This window comes from Eucalyptus grandis, chromosome 4 (genome assembly GCF_016545825.1).
Source record: "Eucalyptus grandis isolate ANBG69807.140 chromosome 4, ASM1654582v1, whole genome shotgun sequence".
NCBI lineage: Eukaryota > Viridiplantae > Streptophyta > Magnoliopsida > Myrtales > Myrtaceae > Eucalyptus > Eucalyptus grandis.
In genome coordinates, this window is record NC_052615.1 from 20,873,921 (window position 1) to 20,890,127 (window position 16,207).

Genomic DNA, 16,207 nt, shown 5'->3' on the forward strand with positions numbered 1-16,207 from the left:
TTCTTCAACTGAAAATATGAATTTTGTGCTCGGCTTGTACTTTCCAAGCGCCAGATGTCGCCTACAAGGACGCCTCATTTAGATGACATGAGGCAGTACATCTTTTTAAGCCAACTCGATGGGTGAGATGAATTTATTAATTACAAATGTTGGTGTAATTGGTTGGAGGAAGCATAGGGTATGGGCAAAAATAATGTCCCAGTAATTGGTGTAATTGGTTGTGGAACATTAGACAGGTTTACCCTCTTCACTACGGAGAGGCTTCTTTGTGACTTTTACTATTGACTTCCATAAGGCTGATGGCTCGGTGGAGAACCCTGGGGCCCCGCTATCTGCTCGCCGACCGGGAGCACGGCTTTGTCTGTGGACCCGCGGACTCCAGCAACTTAACTAGCAGGTTTTTGGAGAGCGAATCGGGGGAGTAGGCGCGAGTGTCCCTGCCGCCGAAGCTCAAAGAATACGTCGTAGTTCCAATGGGACGGCGCTCGTTTGGCCATGCCGGAATCTGGGAGCGGCGGACGGCGGGTGAGGCTCGTACGGGGGCATTCATCTTCTTCGTTGTTCGCGACTTCCCTTCTTTTTATCCCTTTAGTAAGAAGTGTGTGTTTTTTATACATTTAAGAGGAGGGGGAGAGAGAAGCAGAGACCTCCCTTTTCTTTTCTTTTTTTCTTCTCTTTTCAACCCTTTTTTCTGCTTGTTGGATTCACCGCGACCCTTCTTAAATTGCCTTGCTTTTCTTTTCTCTCTTTCTTTTTTTTTTTTTTTTTTTAAAGAAAAAACATTCTGGGTCGGCCTTTTAGCAATCCAATTTTTGCGTGGCTGATGCGATTCAGGGGCTGCAGCCCCTGTTCTAGCTTTTGATTGGGGCCTGATAGATGGTGGGGTTTGGTAGTTTAGACAAAGGTTGATCTCACAAACTTCAAAACATTCTTTGCCCAAGCACCTTCTGCTGTGTCCTACACTTATTTCCTTCGAAATTGGTGTTTTTCCCCCTTTTCCTTCATGAAAGTAATGAGGCTGGGACTTAATGGCAAATGCAATGGGTAGAGGTTCTACTATTGAGAGACCTGGGATTCTTGATTACTTGAATGAATTTCTGACTTTCTCATGCTTGTTTGTGTGATGCTTTTGCTTTGGCTCTTGCATCGAGAATTTTTATTATGAAATGAACTATGATTTTGCACATTAAAGAAGAGGGGATTGGTATGGTTCTCCATTCTGGGTTCTCTAGAACCATCCCACCGGATTCTTTTCAGGTTCCAGCCCTGATGTGGAACAGGTCTGCCCGTACCATGCTCGTCCCTAGTTATTTCCACTGCATATTTTATATGGTATTGATGATAATGTAAGTTTTAAGTTAATTTGCTTTCAGTTGCAAAATTCTGATTTATTAATGCATTGGTTTTCTGATGACGCGAGCTTGAAAAGCCACTTCCAGATGCAAAGTTGCTATTAGCTTTGGGTTGACTGTGGACTCTTGTTTACAAACTCTATCCGCACTTTGCTGGAGCTACTTGTTTGATTGAATATATTATTACATATCCTTGTTCCATTGTATGAGTTGTAACTAATACTCTGCCTCAATCTTTGTTGTGTATAGATATTCTGTCGTGCGGGGCTTTAGTGCATAGGACATATAACCTTGAGCTGGACTGCAGCAAGCATCATGGTGAGAGCCTTATCGAACCTACTCCTCAAGGGCATTACAGGGTCCCCAGGAGGATGCTCTAATAGAATGGTGAGCTTTTATTCCTGTGTGAACTAGGGGAAGGTGCAGTTATACCGGTTATAATTGAACGACTGGAGGTGCATAGGATTCATTTCTGAAGTCTAAAGATGGTCTTTGAGGTGTGCCCTAAGATCTTGAGTAGAAGCTAGGTTTGCCAGGCCAACAAGAGAACCGACATAGAAACGCCCACAGGGGATGTTGCACTGAGTAGTGGAGTCAATGTAAACCCCTTTCTTTACACAGAAGGCCTTCATTAGAATTACGTAGGTTATTTTTGTAAGGACCCCATGTTGCTTCTTGTCCAGCACGACTGTGGTGCTCATGTGATGCTTCACTGATGGAAGTGCAACGCTGGCTGTTATGGCAGTGACTTCCTATTTCAAACTTTAGCTTCTTTTCATAGTCATTGCCAATGTAACAACTTTTAAACAAACTCAAATATCTTTATCAAAGGATAGTGTAGGCAGTGCTCGGGTGAGATAAAAGCCATTTTTATTGGTCATGTGTTTTTAGTCCCACTAACTCTCAAGCCTTATTTCTGATAGTGTCTGAATTAGCTTAGTCTATGTTATCTTCGTGTTTGCAATAATGCGCTAACTACCCTTTTGCAACTGTTATTAGCAGGTATCTACACCGTTTAGTCTAAGAGGAATGAGATAATTCACTACTTTACTAAATGACCCAGACATGCATGATGACGTCAAACCTTGAGTAAGTTTCAGTGTTCTGCCATTTTCCTAAAGGATTTTGTTGAACAGGTAGGTGCTCCATGACATGACATGACATGACACGGTTATCTAGTTCTTTGTTAGGTTCTGTGATCCTAATGACTTTGCTCATCTATTCCCTTCATTTGCTTAACTTCATTATTATTATGATTTGGGATGTCAAGGAAAATCCTGTGTTGATATACATGAAAGGGGTCCCTAAGTTTCCACAGCATGGATTCAGCTCTCTAGCTGCAAGAGTATTGAAACTCAACAGTAATTTTTCTTGCCTTTTATAGCGTTTTCAACATGTCTTTGGTGGACTTACCTAGCGCTGCTTTCAATATGAAAAATTATGGGGACGTAGTATTGACAAATTTGCCTGCTGAACATAATGTGTGATTTTTGTTCTATGTTTGTACTAGAACTTTGTGAAATTGGGATTTGTAGAGCTGGTTACGATATGATTGGGGAGGAAAGTACAGGACTGGTTGGTTTTTAATTGGCACGAGAATTATCATGAGCTGATCTTGACTTTGCTGGACAATACTATGGGAGGAATATAATCACATGCCATATGAAACTCCTTGAGAAGACCATGAATGTACAATTTAAAGCATGATTAGTACTGGGAATGTGAGAGTACTGATGCTGATCATCCTTCTGCATGTTTTATCACTACAAACATCAACATTCAAAACTAATAAAGAAATGGTAACTGTAAATATTTATGTTGAAACGTCTTTGTCCTGTATAGTACCCACACATCTTGTGCCTCAGCGGAAGCATTCTCAAGGCAAGCCAGGCAGATAGCTTTTGTCAATTGCTTAGTTTCCCAAAATTTCCATTATCGAAAGAGCTTTGGTGGGCAAGAAGCCATAAAACTGAAAATATTTCCATCCAAATCAGCTATATTTATTTTTCTTCTCCAATGTCTAAGGATGATTAATTTCTCTTTCTGTATGACAGGCTGGTGCATTAACTATCCCATCTTGTCATATGCCGATTATGAGGCTTTGTCATATACGGACATATAATATTATCCACCTCTTTTGATGTCTTACACAGTAATCATGTGCATAGAAGAAAATGTCGGTGATTCTTCATTCTGATCTGTTTCTTCTTGCACATTGCGACGCCTACATGATATGTTAGTGTTTGGGATTTGGTTGATTGACCTGTTGAAGTCTTCTTTCCACCCTCGCAGATGTTCCTTTAAGTGTTAGGAACCTTTTGGAAGATGCAGAGCTGAAAAGTGCCATAATATATGTGGAGTGTTATGAGAATGCCCTTTCAAAGAAAAATTCCTCACAAGTGCTAGAAATATTTTGAAAGATGCAGAGCACAAAAGTTCTGTGGAAGCTTTCGGGAGAGTCTCACCTACCTTTTGACAGTGCCTGATTTTGGCTGATTTTTGTATCACATTTTACTTGTATGCTGAAAATGTTTCCGATGCCTTTGATATAACATATTTAGCAATGCCAAGATGATTAAGAGTTCAGATACTACCTCAAAGCTAGAGCGTGCAATAAAAGTTTCTTTCGATTTTTTCCTTTCTTGTTAGGCAATACTTTCAGCCTCTAGTTTCTGCCCAAAATTCCATCCATCACATCAAGGCGCTCTGGTAATGGCATGGACTTCTGCTTTTTCAGCTACATTTTGAGAACAATCGTATGGCATGTTGTCATGGTTTTGTTTTTCGTAGAATAGAGGAGCTTACACCATGAATCTATGTTGGCTGATTTATGCTGAAATTTTCTATTGTGGTGATGAGAATAATGCGTAGGATTCTGTTTTCTTAGCCATTCAATCTTTTGCAGCAATTGGCCTCCAGAAATTAACAAGCTGGGGTTCATTTGAAGTTCTGATATTATTTTGAATTTGCACCAGGTGAGGCCTCGTTGGATACCATTTCTGCTCTTCCTACTTCCAATTAGTTTGGTTGATATGGCTGTTTTTTTCCATCCAGAGAGGAGAGTAAAAGGAAAACCTCAAGGATATTGCAGCTAAGCAGGAAAAGTAGGCTTAAGCAATACATGGCCGACTAGAGAGAAAACAGGAATTTTGAGGTTTGCTTGGTTTTCATTCAACCATTTGCCTTTCTTCTTCTTTTGCTGCTTTGTGATGATCATCGAGAGTATAATGGTGAACTTACTTACCTTGAATAATCATATACCATGCCTGATTCATGCATCAAAATTATGTAGCTTCTATTGTGATTTATGTATCAAATGTTGCGTGGCCAATGCTTGCAGAAGGTTAGGGTGGTCGTATGGTGATTTTGCTGCTCCTGCCGGTGCTTGTTTTGTTGAGTGTAAAAAGTTGAGGCATTGTCTATGGGCTTCTGTTTTCATTTTTAGCTAATTCTATCGGCGAACAGGTGAAAAACATGCACCTTGTAAGATACCTATGTTGATGAGGTATGTTAGCAGAGTTTTTTGTTCATAGCGTAGAATTATACAAATGGAACGACCACTAAAAATAGAAGAAGAGAGAATTGTGATTTAGGTGGTGAACAGAACAAAGAGTAATCCTATTGAATTTTCGGTGAAGGGGGAAGGAAGGTCCTCCAAGGCTTTCATTATGGTATCTTTCTCTTATATTTTATTTATTTATTTTGGTCAGAATCTCTCTTCTATTAGAATTTAGAATATTGAAGAAATGCTCTAAACATCATTTCATTTCAGAAAACATGTTAAAATATCTAAATAATAAATCACGTTTTTATCTAATAGTTTAAGCTTTTAAAACAGTTGGCATTGTTTCCATCAAAATTTCACGTAATATCAGAATTGGAGGTCTTGAGTTTAAATTTTTCCAGACCCCATATGTCTCCCAAATTAAATATTTTTATGCTTAATACTAGGCAAAAAGAAAGACTAATAGAAGAACATTAGAGATTGATAATCCCATATAGAACCAAAGTTCAAATGATAAACTAGGCAGATAAAGCTTTAGATGTCATCTATGATTGCAATCCAATAGATTTTCAGTGTTTAGTTTTCAATGTCTTCTTCTTTTAATTTTTTTAGCTTTCAATGTCTAGAAAGGTGAAAGTGGTGTGATTTTTCTGTGACATGGACGCAACAAAGATTCTGATTTTCTACATGTCAAGATCATTGGCTAATCTAATAGGATTCTGAATTCATAGGTTGAAATAAGTGTCTCAGAGTCTGTATATTCAATTGAGCTTTACTAGCACAATACTTTTTTGGATTACTATGAGAATCCACAAATTTTAAACAAATTAGACCACAAGACAATTTATATCTATTTATTATTTGTTTCTTATGGTTCAAAACAGACTGTTATTTCATAGTAGAATAAATATTGTCACTCAATTATTTCTCTAATCTAAATTAAAAAGATATTTTTTAGTCCATAATTCTAAAGATGAGAGAAAAAAACATTCTTAGTATATATAAAAAGGATGGTACATGCTCATATCTACGTATTTTAAAAGATCTTTATATATGCATAAAATACTGAAAAAGAAAGAAACTAAATCAAATCCTACAAAAGTTAAATAATAAGAACTTTCTTTTTGTCATTCTAATATCTCTCTTTATTTGATTTTGACATCGTGCAAGAAGAGAATGAATCATGTCATGATTGTAGATTGCATGCATGCGAAGTTGTTTCGCTTGCTTGAATTAATGCTAAAGGACCGTTGTAGAAGTCATCTTGCGCTATTCCGGTGATGGATTTTTATGACGTGGGATTAATGCTGTTAAAGATTGCCAACACAATGTTAAAGCTGTTAAAAATTTATTGGCCTGAAATTTTTTGTTCTTTTTTCAAATTCTCTCTCTCTCTCTCTCTCTCTCTCTCTCTCTCTCTCTCTCTCTCTCTCTCTCTCTCGTGATTATAAGAGTGACAAACTACAATCAAGGTACAGTCAGAAACATAATTATAGAAAGACCTCATAATACATATAAATCATGTATTAATACCTCAATCCAAAGTAAGTGTAGTAATTGAAAGATTGGATCTCAATAACATGAAATGCAGACTAGGTAGTCCCTTGGTGAAGATGTTTGCTTGCTAATCAGCTATAAGCATGTGCAAACTCTTAGATGACCGAAAGTATCCTGCTTTAAAACAAAGTGAAAAATCTAATTTAATGTGCTTGGTGTGAGCACAATAACACAGGGTTGAGAGTAAGATAGGTGGCGTAAATGTTGTCGCAATAAATGGTGAGAAGATAAAAAAGGGTGACCCCAATTCACAAAGTAAAAGACGAATCCAAATGGTCTAATAAACATAGAACACTCAGCCTCTATACTAAAATGGGCTATGATGGATTGTTTCTTGGCACTCAATGAAACAAGATCAACACCTAGAGGAACACAAAAATCTAAGGTGGACCGTTGAGTATCGAAGCACCTAGCCTTGTCTATTCTTACATAAGCAATCAATGAAGTGGGAGAATACCACTCAATGCGTAATCTGTGAGTGGATGTGCGAGCTAATTGCTAGTATAGACATTTGATGGCTAGAGATAAGGTAATTTGGGTTAATGCAAGAATTGATTAACCAAGTTCATAGCAAAAATAGTATCAAGTCTTGTCATGGCACATGCTGTAGTGTACCAACCATCTATCAAGACAACGTCAAAAAAGGAGAAGCTCACCATCATTAGCAAATAATAGAGTTTTCAAGGCCAAAGCTATAGACACGGGTTTAACCTTAACGAGTTCAAACTTGTGCAAAAGGCCATTAGCATAGTTGGCTTGAAATAAATATGTACCATCGAGTGATTCTAAATGACAAAGAAATAGTGAAGTGGTCTAAAGACAGTAATATATGAGGAGTATAACCGGTGACAAAAGATATCATCAACATACTATAGAAGTTATAGGCTACCTTGAGAAGGAGCACAAACGAATGAAAGAGGATGAACTTACTAGCACAATATACATCTTTATTAAATAGATTACACAACATCATAACATTTGTAACATGTTCTTAATTCCAAAAGAATTCCTCACCATTCCTTAGAAAATTATTAAATGATGACACATTTGATCATCGAGGAAAATCTTCTTGTAAGATAAGAATTGCAAATTATAAAAATGAATTGTTTCTAATTCTAGGATTGAGTCAATATTTGGTGTACGGGATGGGGCATCTTGTATTTGGGGATTCTTTAACCAACTTTGAAACCTCCTTGACTACCCTTTTTACAAGTTCTCCTTCATACCTGCCAATTGCCAAAAAAAAAAAAAATTTGAAGTAAGCTCTAAGTAGTATAAGAAGCAAATTAAGACTTTGACAGGCATGAGGAAAATAAGTACCCGTTGGCAATTTTCTCTGATACCCATCCTTTGAAGGTCCCAACCTTCTTGAGAGCTTGCTCCCACCGCTCATAAGTAGTTGCATCAACCATATTCCTATGTTTAAGTATCCTCTGTCCAAAAACACCTGATAGGTCTCGTACGTTTGATCTCTTTACTTTATAAAAAATGGGCAATATCTTTTGGCCCTTCGTTTGATGGCATTCAACCATTTGAGCTAGCTCATTGAGGCACCAAGAAGAAGAGGCATAATCTTCAGAGAGAATTGGAATGGATATCTTGCAGTTGTTGATAGCATCATAAATCTCATTATCAATATTTGTACCGATGAGAGAGGAATCATCATCATCAAATACTTTGATTCCTTCAAGCTTAAAGCTAACACGGAGGAAAGCAGCAAGGCTATGTCGAGTATCGGGGCCACGAATAGCTAAGAACACTTGGCATTTACTTTCTCTTCTTTTCTTCTTCGAAAAGTGAAAAAGCACTGTTATCCAGTAAGACAAATCAAAGTGATGATGATAATATATAGCCAAGACGAATCACACCAAAATCCCAAAAGACTGAGGTAACTTTTAAAGCCACGAAAACGGTCTAGGTCATAAACCGCATGAACCTTACGTGCTTTTTTATGTGGAATTGAAGAATGGCCGAAGCTCTCACATGATGAATACAGAGAATACTTGCGAAAGGTAGGTGCTTGGCTCAATGGAATTGGGACATACCGGAGCTTATGAACGTAGGGAGCCGTTCAATCCACATCATCTTCAAGTCACTTGAAACCTTTGCGACTACCATTTTCACCAGCTCTGCTTCATGCCTGCACACACACACACACACATATATATATGAGTAAAACCAAAGTTAGGCGTCCAGTTTGATTTCTTCCTTCCACTAACTCTACGATTTTGGATCGGTCATTCCCATATAAGTGCACGGGCTTTTTGGATTCATAAATACAAATATACATACCCATCAGCTATGGTATGTGATATCCATCCTTTAATCTTCGCCACAGAAGTGAACGCATTACACCATTTTTCCATTTCTTCTGCACTGATCTGCATCTCAGGGCTACCTAGGGTTTTTTCCAAGTTAACGCACTGGCGATGGATATCACCAACATCCACCTTGTAGAATACAGGGAAGACTGATTTGCCATCCTTTCCCTGGCAATCCATAATCTCTTTGAGCTCGCGGAGGCACCATTTACTCTGTGCATACTGTTCGGAGATGATCGGGATGGCAATCCTGCAACTCTTAATGGCCTTGAGAATCTCTGGGCCTATCTGCTCGCCTACTGGGATTGAATCATAATCCCTGAACACGTGGAGACCAGCTGCTACTAGGCTGTTGTACAGAAAATCAGTGAAGCCGGTGCGAGTGTCCGGGCCTCTGAAGCTCAAGAACACATCATAGTTCCGATGGACTGCACTTCTTTTCTTTTGTAGCAATCTGTGAGCGTACACAGATAGAGGGGCCAGTGGCAGAACAATTGCCAGGACAATCATTTTCTTCATCGTCCGTAGCTTCCCTTTTTCTCTTTTGGGATCTAATTAAGTACTCTTTCAATGCTCTCTCTTATCCAAGACTTGATGCTTTCAAGATTCGAGTCAATTGTGTATATTATTGTAGGAAATTGCAATCAATTTTCAACAAATTCTGAAAACTACTAGTTTAGCCATGAAGGAATGAAGACTCAAGATTGTGGAAACAAGCTAAGAAAATTACTTGTTAGAAAAAGAAGTATCAAAGAAAATCCTCGAACAAGCTAGAGAAGTCTCCGTTCATGGAAAGCGTGATTTCTTCGTTAGCAATGTTAAATTAACACGGGAGTCCGTACGCAGATCTGATCCACACGCAGAGCATTTATCAGTCAAAGTCTTGAGCGGATAAACATTATATGAGGAAAAATCATGGCTCCTGCTTTGTCCCTAGGAGTTTGTTGACTGAGCGTGGGGCCCAGCTAGCACAAAAAACGGAAAGGGCAAAAGTCAAAAAGAAAAGAAAGTGCTTCGTGCAAGTGTGCGTGCCCGAAGTGAAGAGGAGAGAGAGTGCACCCTGAGCTCACCGAAAACAGTGGAGAAGAAAACCAAAGAGAGCTGAGATTTTGCTGTTCCTATTCGAGGCCAAATATTAATGGAATTGGCTCAAATTTAGATATATTATTTGTGAGATGAAAAGCTACAAATTGACTTGGCCTAAATTGACATGATTAAAATATTTATAAGTAAATTTACATCTATATAATAAATTTATGACGTTTTGGATAATAATTCTCATCTCCTTATCTTGACACATGATTAAATGGCAATGTTCATGCATGTGATGCCATTTCAAGACAATATTATTGGCAATGGCATTGTTCATTCATTCTTGAATTGAGGACAATTTCGAGTATAGGGAAAAAAAAGGAGAGATAGAAATGAGAGGAACTCAATGCACAATTTCCATTAAAAAAATGTTGCATGACATGCAATTTTGATTTAAAAAGAAGTCAGTCAAGTCCAAAGTCTTTTAGAAAGATAAAGGACCTCCATCCGATATCGGAATATCTTTTAACGAAGACAATGCACTCTTTTTACTGTTGTCTTTTTCTCTTCGAAGTATGATTAGTTAATGTCTTAAATTATTTTCCATGTATCAAATTATGCCCAGTTTTTTAATAAAACGCGAAGGAGGCATTTAGTTAGGATGAAAGGGGCAGAATATCATAATTCAAGGTCAGTTCGTTCGACCAGGCCACCATCAGCGGGTTGTTCGCTCGCGACTAACCGAGACAAACTCATTTTGCATTCCCACACGACAACGATAATTACATCAATCAACACTCCCTATAAGACTTTGCAATTGACTCTAAGATGCTGACTGGTTTCTCCTTTGGTTTTCAGGACAGCAAGTTATTCATTGCCGTATGAGTTCAAAACACACCATAGCGTTTTTTCATTATTTTGCTTGCTTGCTGTCGGTACATGGTATTGATATAAGCTTTCGGTTTTTGACTATTAAAATCAGCACCCTAGCAAATAAACGATCTCCAAAGCTAGGGTCTCCACATACTCTTCGCGTTCCCACTGCGTTCCAACACCTTTGAAGTTTTCTGCGTTAGTTCGATGTATTTGCACTCGAGAGCCTCACAAAACAGCTGAGTTGTAATATGAAGTGTTAAATTATGTCGTAAGTTTAAGCCGTGCACAAAGCTCGACCAGTTTGGAGGATTTGATTTAGTTATTAAAACAAAAATAAGCCTGGTCTTTTTATCCTGCGCAAATCTGGACTCTTGGGGCGGCGGAAGTTGATTTTCTATTCTCTTAGGATTTTTTTTGAGTGGAATGACTTCTTCGCTTGCATATATTCCCTACATATATTTTTATTTTGTGGAGCCAAGGAGTAATCAGAGAAAACAAGATAAAAGCGTAAGTTTTGCTTTAAAAAGCCTGCAGCAAGGGAGGAAGAAGAAGTCGTGGGAACGTGATCGGCCTTCTCGGTTAGGCCGTGCCTAAAGCTTCTGCTTTGACTTTGAAAATCCAGTGATCTATACCGTGAGTTTTACGTTAAATTGAATTACTTATTTGTTATTTTTGCATTTGAACTTAATTTAGATATGAAAAACACTCGAATATATGAGTGAGTATAATTTTAATTACCCGATTATAGTAGATTAATTACTGTAGCCTTTTCCCATAAAATAAATAGTGATATTTGAACTGAATTACATAAATCTGTGTTGCCTTTTATTATTCATCATTTATTTCTTTGGTGATTTTGCATTAATTTGATTGCAAGATCCAATATATGTTTTGTGTTAATATTACAACATTAAAAAAAAAAAAAAATCACAACTTGAAGCCAGAGAGTGCCTTACGTTGCACCAGTACCATTACTCGATGTAGCACAAGGCTAGAGCGAAATTGCATGTCTATGGTGCTTGGATCTGATTGTGATGAGCAAGTGAGCAAACGTGAAGATTGACGACAATGGTAGGGGGGGCGCCGATGATTTGGGCCTCATTTGATCAAGGATATTATAATATTAAATAACAAACTATGCCATCATCTAATAGTTTAAGTTTTTAGAACATTTGGTAGTGATCCTACAAAATCTTCACAAAGAAAATAGAGACTTGCATATGTCCAAGTTGTTGTTGGCTTTGCAATTCAACAATAAGTTGCTTATAATGATGATGATGATGATGATGATAGAATTTCTTATGAGTTGCGATGGGAAATGGATGTGTTCTTGACTTGTGAGTAGAATTGGACTCTCAGTCAATTCGGATTTTTTTTCTTTTTCAGTCAATTCGGATTTGCGCGGTAAGTAATTGATAGATTTTGGAAAGAATGCGGAAGCACCACGGCTAGAAAAAATGGTGCAGATTGGACAGAAAAAAGAGTTTTGTAAACTTCCTCGAAGGGATCATGTTCGGAAAACTTAAAAGTAAAATTTAGGGCAGATACACTTGAGGAAGTGCAGCACGGGGCAAAGGACCCTCACCCGACAATAATCCGGAACTGTTTATTTAGAATTCCGTCAAGATTTATAATATTATCTGAATTTTGAAAAGTATTAAAAAAAATTATATTTGAATTCACCTGTTGAATGTAATGATTATTTCGGATGTTTCGGATAAAAAAAAATTAAAGCGTATTTGTCGTAAAATTTAAGTTAAGTAAAAAGATGAAAATTAAAAATCTAGCCAGACACACGATGAAACTTACTCGAGCTGATCGAGCTTTGAAATTAGATGTCTTGTGCAAACCATCCGATTTTATCTTCGTGCCCGTTGCTTCGGAGCTGTACATCCGATTAGATTTCGTTGGCCACTGCAGATTTAAATGAAGTTTGCGATATCCACGGGCTTGATAACTGGGCCTAGGAGGGTATCGGCCAACCAATGATCACCTTTAAACCCCCGCACAAAAGTCGATAGAAGGATTTAATAAAAAAAAAAAAAAAAAAGAGAGCTGGATATCGACTGGGAAGTCTATACTACTATCTAGATACCATATGCCTTGTTACGTGATGAATCGGTCATGATCGCTACTCACAGTGCGAGTCTTACCATGAGCACAATGAGCGGGGCTCTGTTTGTGTCCTCTCCTCTACTATAGTCTTTTCCCTTTATCCGATACTTCATGTTAATAGGGACTAGGGAGAATTTAAGCTAATTTTATCTGGATTCAGAAGGCAATCTCCCGGGTGCTTAAAAATTTCAAGTCATAGAATTCTGCTTTCGTATTCAAACATGGTGTCTGTGCTAATGACGGTAGTTGAACTACAAATGGCTGCATCAATCCATATTCATTGGTCCGTAAGAAAGTATGGTCCATCAAATAGAGGGAGGTCAGAGTGCATCTTCTTACGAAATGAGGACATATTCATTGCAATATAAGATGTTCCAACTTTTCATCTTCCTTTTGGGGAGAAGACTTTCAGTTCTCTCTATGCATTTTGTGTAATATTTTGACTTAGTCAAATGGTTGGCCCATAAGCAAAAGAAAAAGAAAAAAGAAGAAGAAAGAAAGTGCATATTATTAAAGAAAATGGGTCAATACCACGAAAAATTCCAAACTTGTACACAAATTTACTTTATGTTAGTTTCCATGTAATCCTATTGGATGCATACTCAGCCACTTTATAAGGATTGAGTTGTAATGTAATTATTCATTACCCAACCACATGCCAATGAATAGAAGTATTAGAAAGTAATAATCAGAAAACAACTAGTGGTCGGTTGAAAGCTATTGTGGGAGTATTCTAAGAAAGGGAATCTTTCACCCAAATGATGGTTGAATAAAACCAAGGTTTTTCATCCGTTCTCCACTAGTACTTGTACTTGTTTGTACTCTTCCCACACTACTTTCATGTGGGAAATTTCATCATATAGTCTAATCTAAAGAGACAAAACCTGTTTCTTCAACCCATGTACTATTATCTTACTTTTGCCAGCTTTTCATTATTAACTTATCTTGCATCGCAATTATAAGACCATTGAGACACTTAGGATTGCACGGGGTGCGACCCGCCCGAGTTGTGCACGGATCGTCAACATCCAAGAATCCCATAATTTTGATGAGCGACAAAAACATGTTGCTTAAAGTTCGTCCATTCACCAAGAATGCTATGATAATCACAGATCCCCAATGTGCGTGTGCGCGTGTTGTGCCGCTGTAAAAGAGGTTTTATAATATGATTTGAAGAATTGATTTCCTTCACAGGTTCTTTGTGCTTATGAAGTTGATAAAGCTTTGCCCTTGTGATGATTGTCAATCATCTGTACATAAATCTGACCGAGCTTTAATAATTTGTACGCAAATCGGACAGAGCTATACCACTTGGAAAGTTAACTTGAAGGCGACTGAGATTCGAATTGGTCTTCTATATGAACGTGGAAAAGTTCAGATTTTTGAAGAGGTGACATCAATGGGATGTGTAGCTCGAATCCAACGGAATCTTGATATTTGGAAGGGTGAATAGTTAGATCAGTAAAAAGCGATATGGAGGCTTATTCTTAAGTTGTTGAATCTAACAGAACTTCGATATCTCAGGTGTCAAAATTGCAAAATCCATTTATTCTTTGGACTTTGTATATGGAGAACTTTGGAGAGATGAAAATAGTTAAAGCCACTGCAACCGAAATTTGGTAGTGTTGATAATCACATACCGAACCAAAGTTTAATATTTGGGAGGTGACAAACTAGATAGGTAAACCTTTAGCTTTCGATGTCTAGAAAAGTGAAAGTGATGAAGATTTTCTATGACTTGGATGTTGGGAGAATAATGACAAGCCCAATAATATCATATTAGCACAATGGCACAAAACAATCTCCCATCTTATGGAAAACTAATATGAAACAATGTAGTAGAGCATTGTAATTACTAAGGACACAAATACAAGGCAATTTTATGTGGAAAATTGTCTCGGTGTGAGGAGATCAAAATTTATGAGGCCAGAGTTCATCCAAAATCTTCACTATCAACAAAATTGGGTGAACAAAATTCTTTTCTAGCTAATAATATAGGTACATAGCAACAACAATATCAAGAACACAATTCTTGGCAATACACATGACCTTCATAAGAGATTAATGATAAATTTCACTAAAAGGCAGGTTCGGTTCAACTCCCAAAAAAACCTGATGAGGGAACACAAAGTGACCTTTGATCGTCAACTTGATGAAAACCGGATAGCACCCTCTTTTTAGATTTTCTGCTCTCTCTCTCTTGCTTTAGCCTCACACTACTCATTCTTTTGTGGCTACCACATAATAATAGAGAGAAACCCTATTTATTGATGCCAAATATAGCCTCCAATTATTTCTACATATGGATTATCATATGAATTGTCTTTGAGCTTGTATTTCATTAGATTTCCTCTACATGAAAGTGCACCCAACCCAACATTGAATGCAGCCAAGATCCCGAATTTCTACAAGGTTTATTGACTCCACTCTAATAGGATTCTGAATTCATAGTTTGACACAACATAAGTGTCCCGGGGTTTGTTTATTCTAAACTAAAAAGGTACTTTTCATTTCTGTCCATATTTCTAAAGATGAAGAAAAAAAAACATCCTTAACATTTATAGAAAGGATGGTACATGTCATATTTGCGCATTTCAAGAGATTTTCTGGTGTCTAATAGTAAATAAGATTGCAATTTTAAATTTTACAAAAATTTAAAATCATTTAAATGGATCTTTATATATGCATAAAATACTAAAGAAGAAAGAAACTAGATCAAATCCTTCAAAATTTTAATAAATAAGAACTTTCTGTTTGTCATTCTTCTCTCTCTCTCTCTCACTCACTCTCTCTCTCTCTTCTACTTTATATTCTTCATTGTCTTCAAATCATTTCTCATTCCCAATTCCCCATCGTTTCTCTCGCATCTCCGACCATTTGCTGCAAAGTGAGCATACCTATTTTTAACATTTTGAGATAGAGAGAAAATAACTGGCTCTAACCCCAATTAGGATTGCATGACTATAAATGTGATTAATAACAATTGGGATATAGCTAGAAATGTAATTATAGAAACACCTCATAATACATATAAATTATATATTAATACCTCAATTCGAAGTTGGTGTAACAATAGAGAGATTGTATATCAATAACTTGTAATGGAGACTATGTAGTCCCTTGGTGAAGATATTTGGTAGCTAATATGTTGTAAGCATGTAGCAAATACGTAGATTGATAGAAGTAACCCGCTCTTGAACAAAGTGAAAAATCCAACTCGATGTGTTTGGTGTGAGCATGAAACACGGGTTGAGAGCAAGATAGGTAGCATAAATATTATCACAATAAACAATGTGAGGATTAAAAAAGGGGACCCTAGCTCATGAAGTAAATGACAAATCCAAATTATCTTAGCAACATAGTGAGTGATAGCACGATATTCATCGTTTGCATTAAAATAGGCTACAGTGGGTTGCTTTTTGGCACAAAGAAACATTATCGACACCTAG

General features: G+C 37.3%; 1 protein-coding gene and 1 long non-coding RNA gene across 7 annotated transcripts; one reads left to right on the forward strand and one right to left on the reverse strand.

The window, feature by feature from the left end:
• The first annotated feature begins 300 nt into the window (after nt 1-300).
• On the forward strand, nt 301-5,026 carry LOC104441212. Of its 6 annotated transcripts, none has more exons than XR_005550618.1 (5): nt 301-525; nt 1,602-1,739; nt 2,355-4,327; nt 4,407-4,506; nt 4,693-5,026. It is a non-coding gene; the product is annotated as an uncharacterized LOC104441212 (long non-coding RNA). The 6 variants fall into 6 exon arrangements; XR_005550619.1 differs by having other exon boundaries at nt 2,355-4,061; nt 4,258-4,327; nt 4,407-5,026; XR_005550617.1 differs by having other exon boundaries at nt 2,352-4,327; nt 4,407-5,026.
• Nucleotides 5,027-7,540: 2,514 nt separating this feature from the next.
• Nucleotides 7,541-9,254, reverse strand: LOC104430545 (disease resistance protein RPS6-like). The gene is made up of 4 exons (XM_039310805.1): nt 8,707-9,254; nt 8,460-8,554; nt 7,735-8,221; nt 7,541-7,640 (listed from the first exon to the last, which is right to left on the reverse strand). The coding sequence occupies exons 1-4, from the start codon at nt 9,252-9,254 to the stop codon at nt 7,541-7,543; spliced, it is 1,230 nt and encodes a 409-aa protein (XP_039166739.1).
• Between the last annotated feature and the right edge of the window lie 6,953 nt (nt 9,255-16,207).

Excerpts from the sequence above, each read along its gene's own strand:
- LOC104430545 (XM_039310805.1), bottom strand. The coding sequence starts at position 9,254 with ATGAAGAAAATGATTGTCCTGGCAATTGTTCTGCCACTGGCCCCTCTA. Across the intron at positions 8,555-8,706 it reads TCACATACCATAGCTGATGG|GCATGAAGCAGAGCTGGTGA; the intron begins GTATGTATATTT and ends GTGTGTGTGCAG. Across the intron at positions 7,641-7,734 it reads TCAGAGAAAATTGCCAACGG|GTATGAAGGAGAACTTGTAA; the intron begins GTACTTATTTTC and ends GGCAATTGGCAG.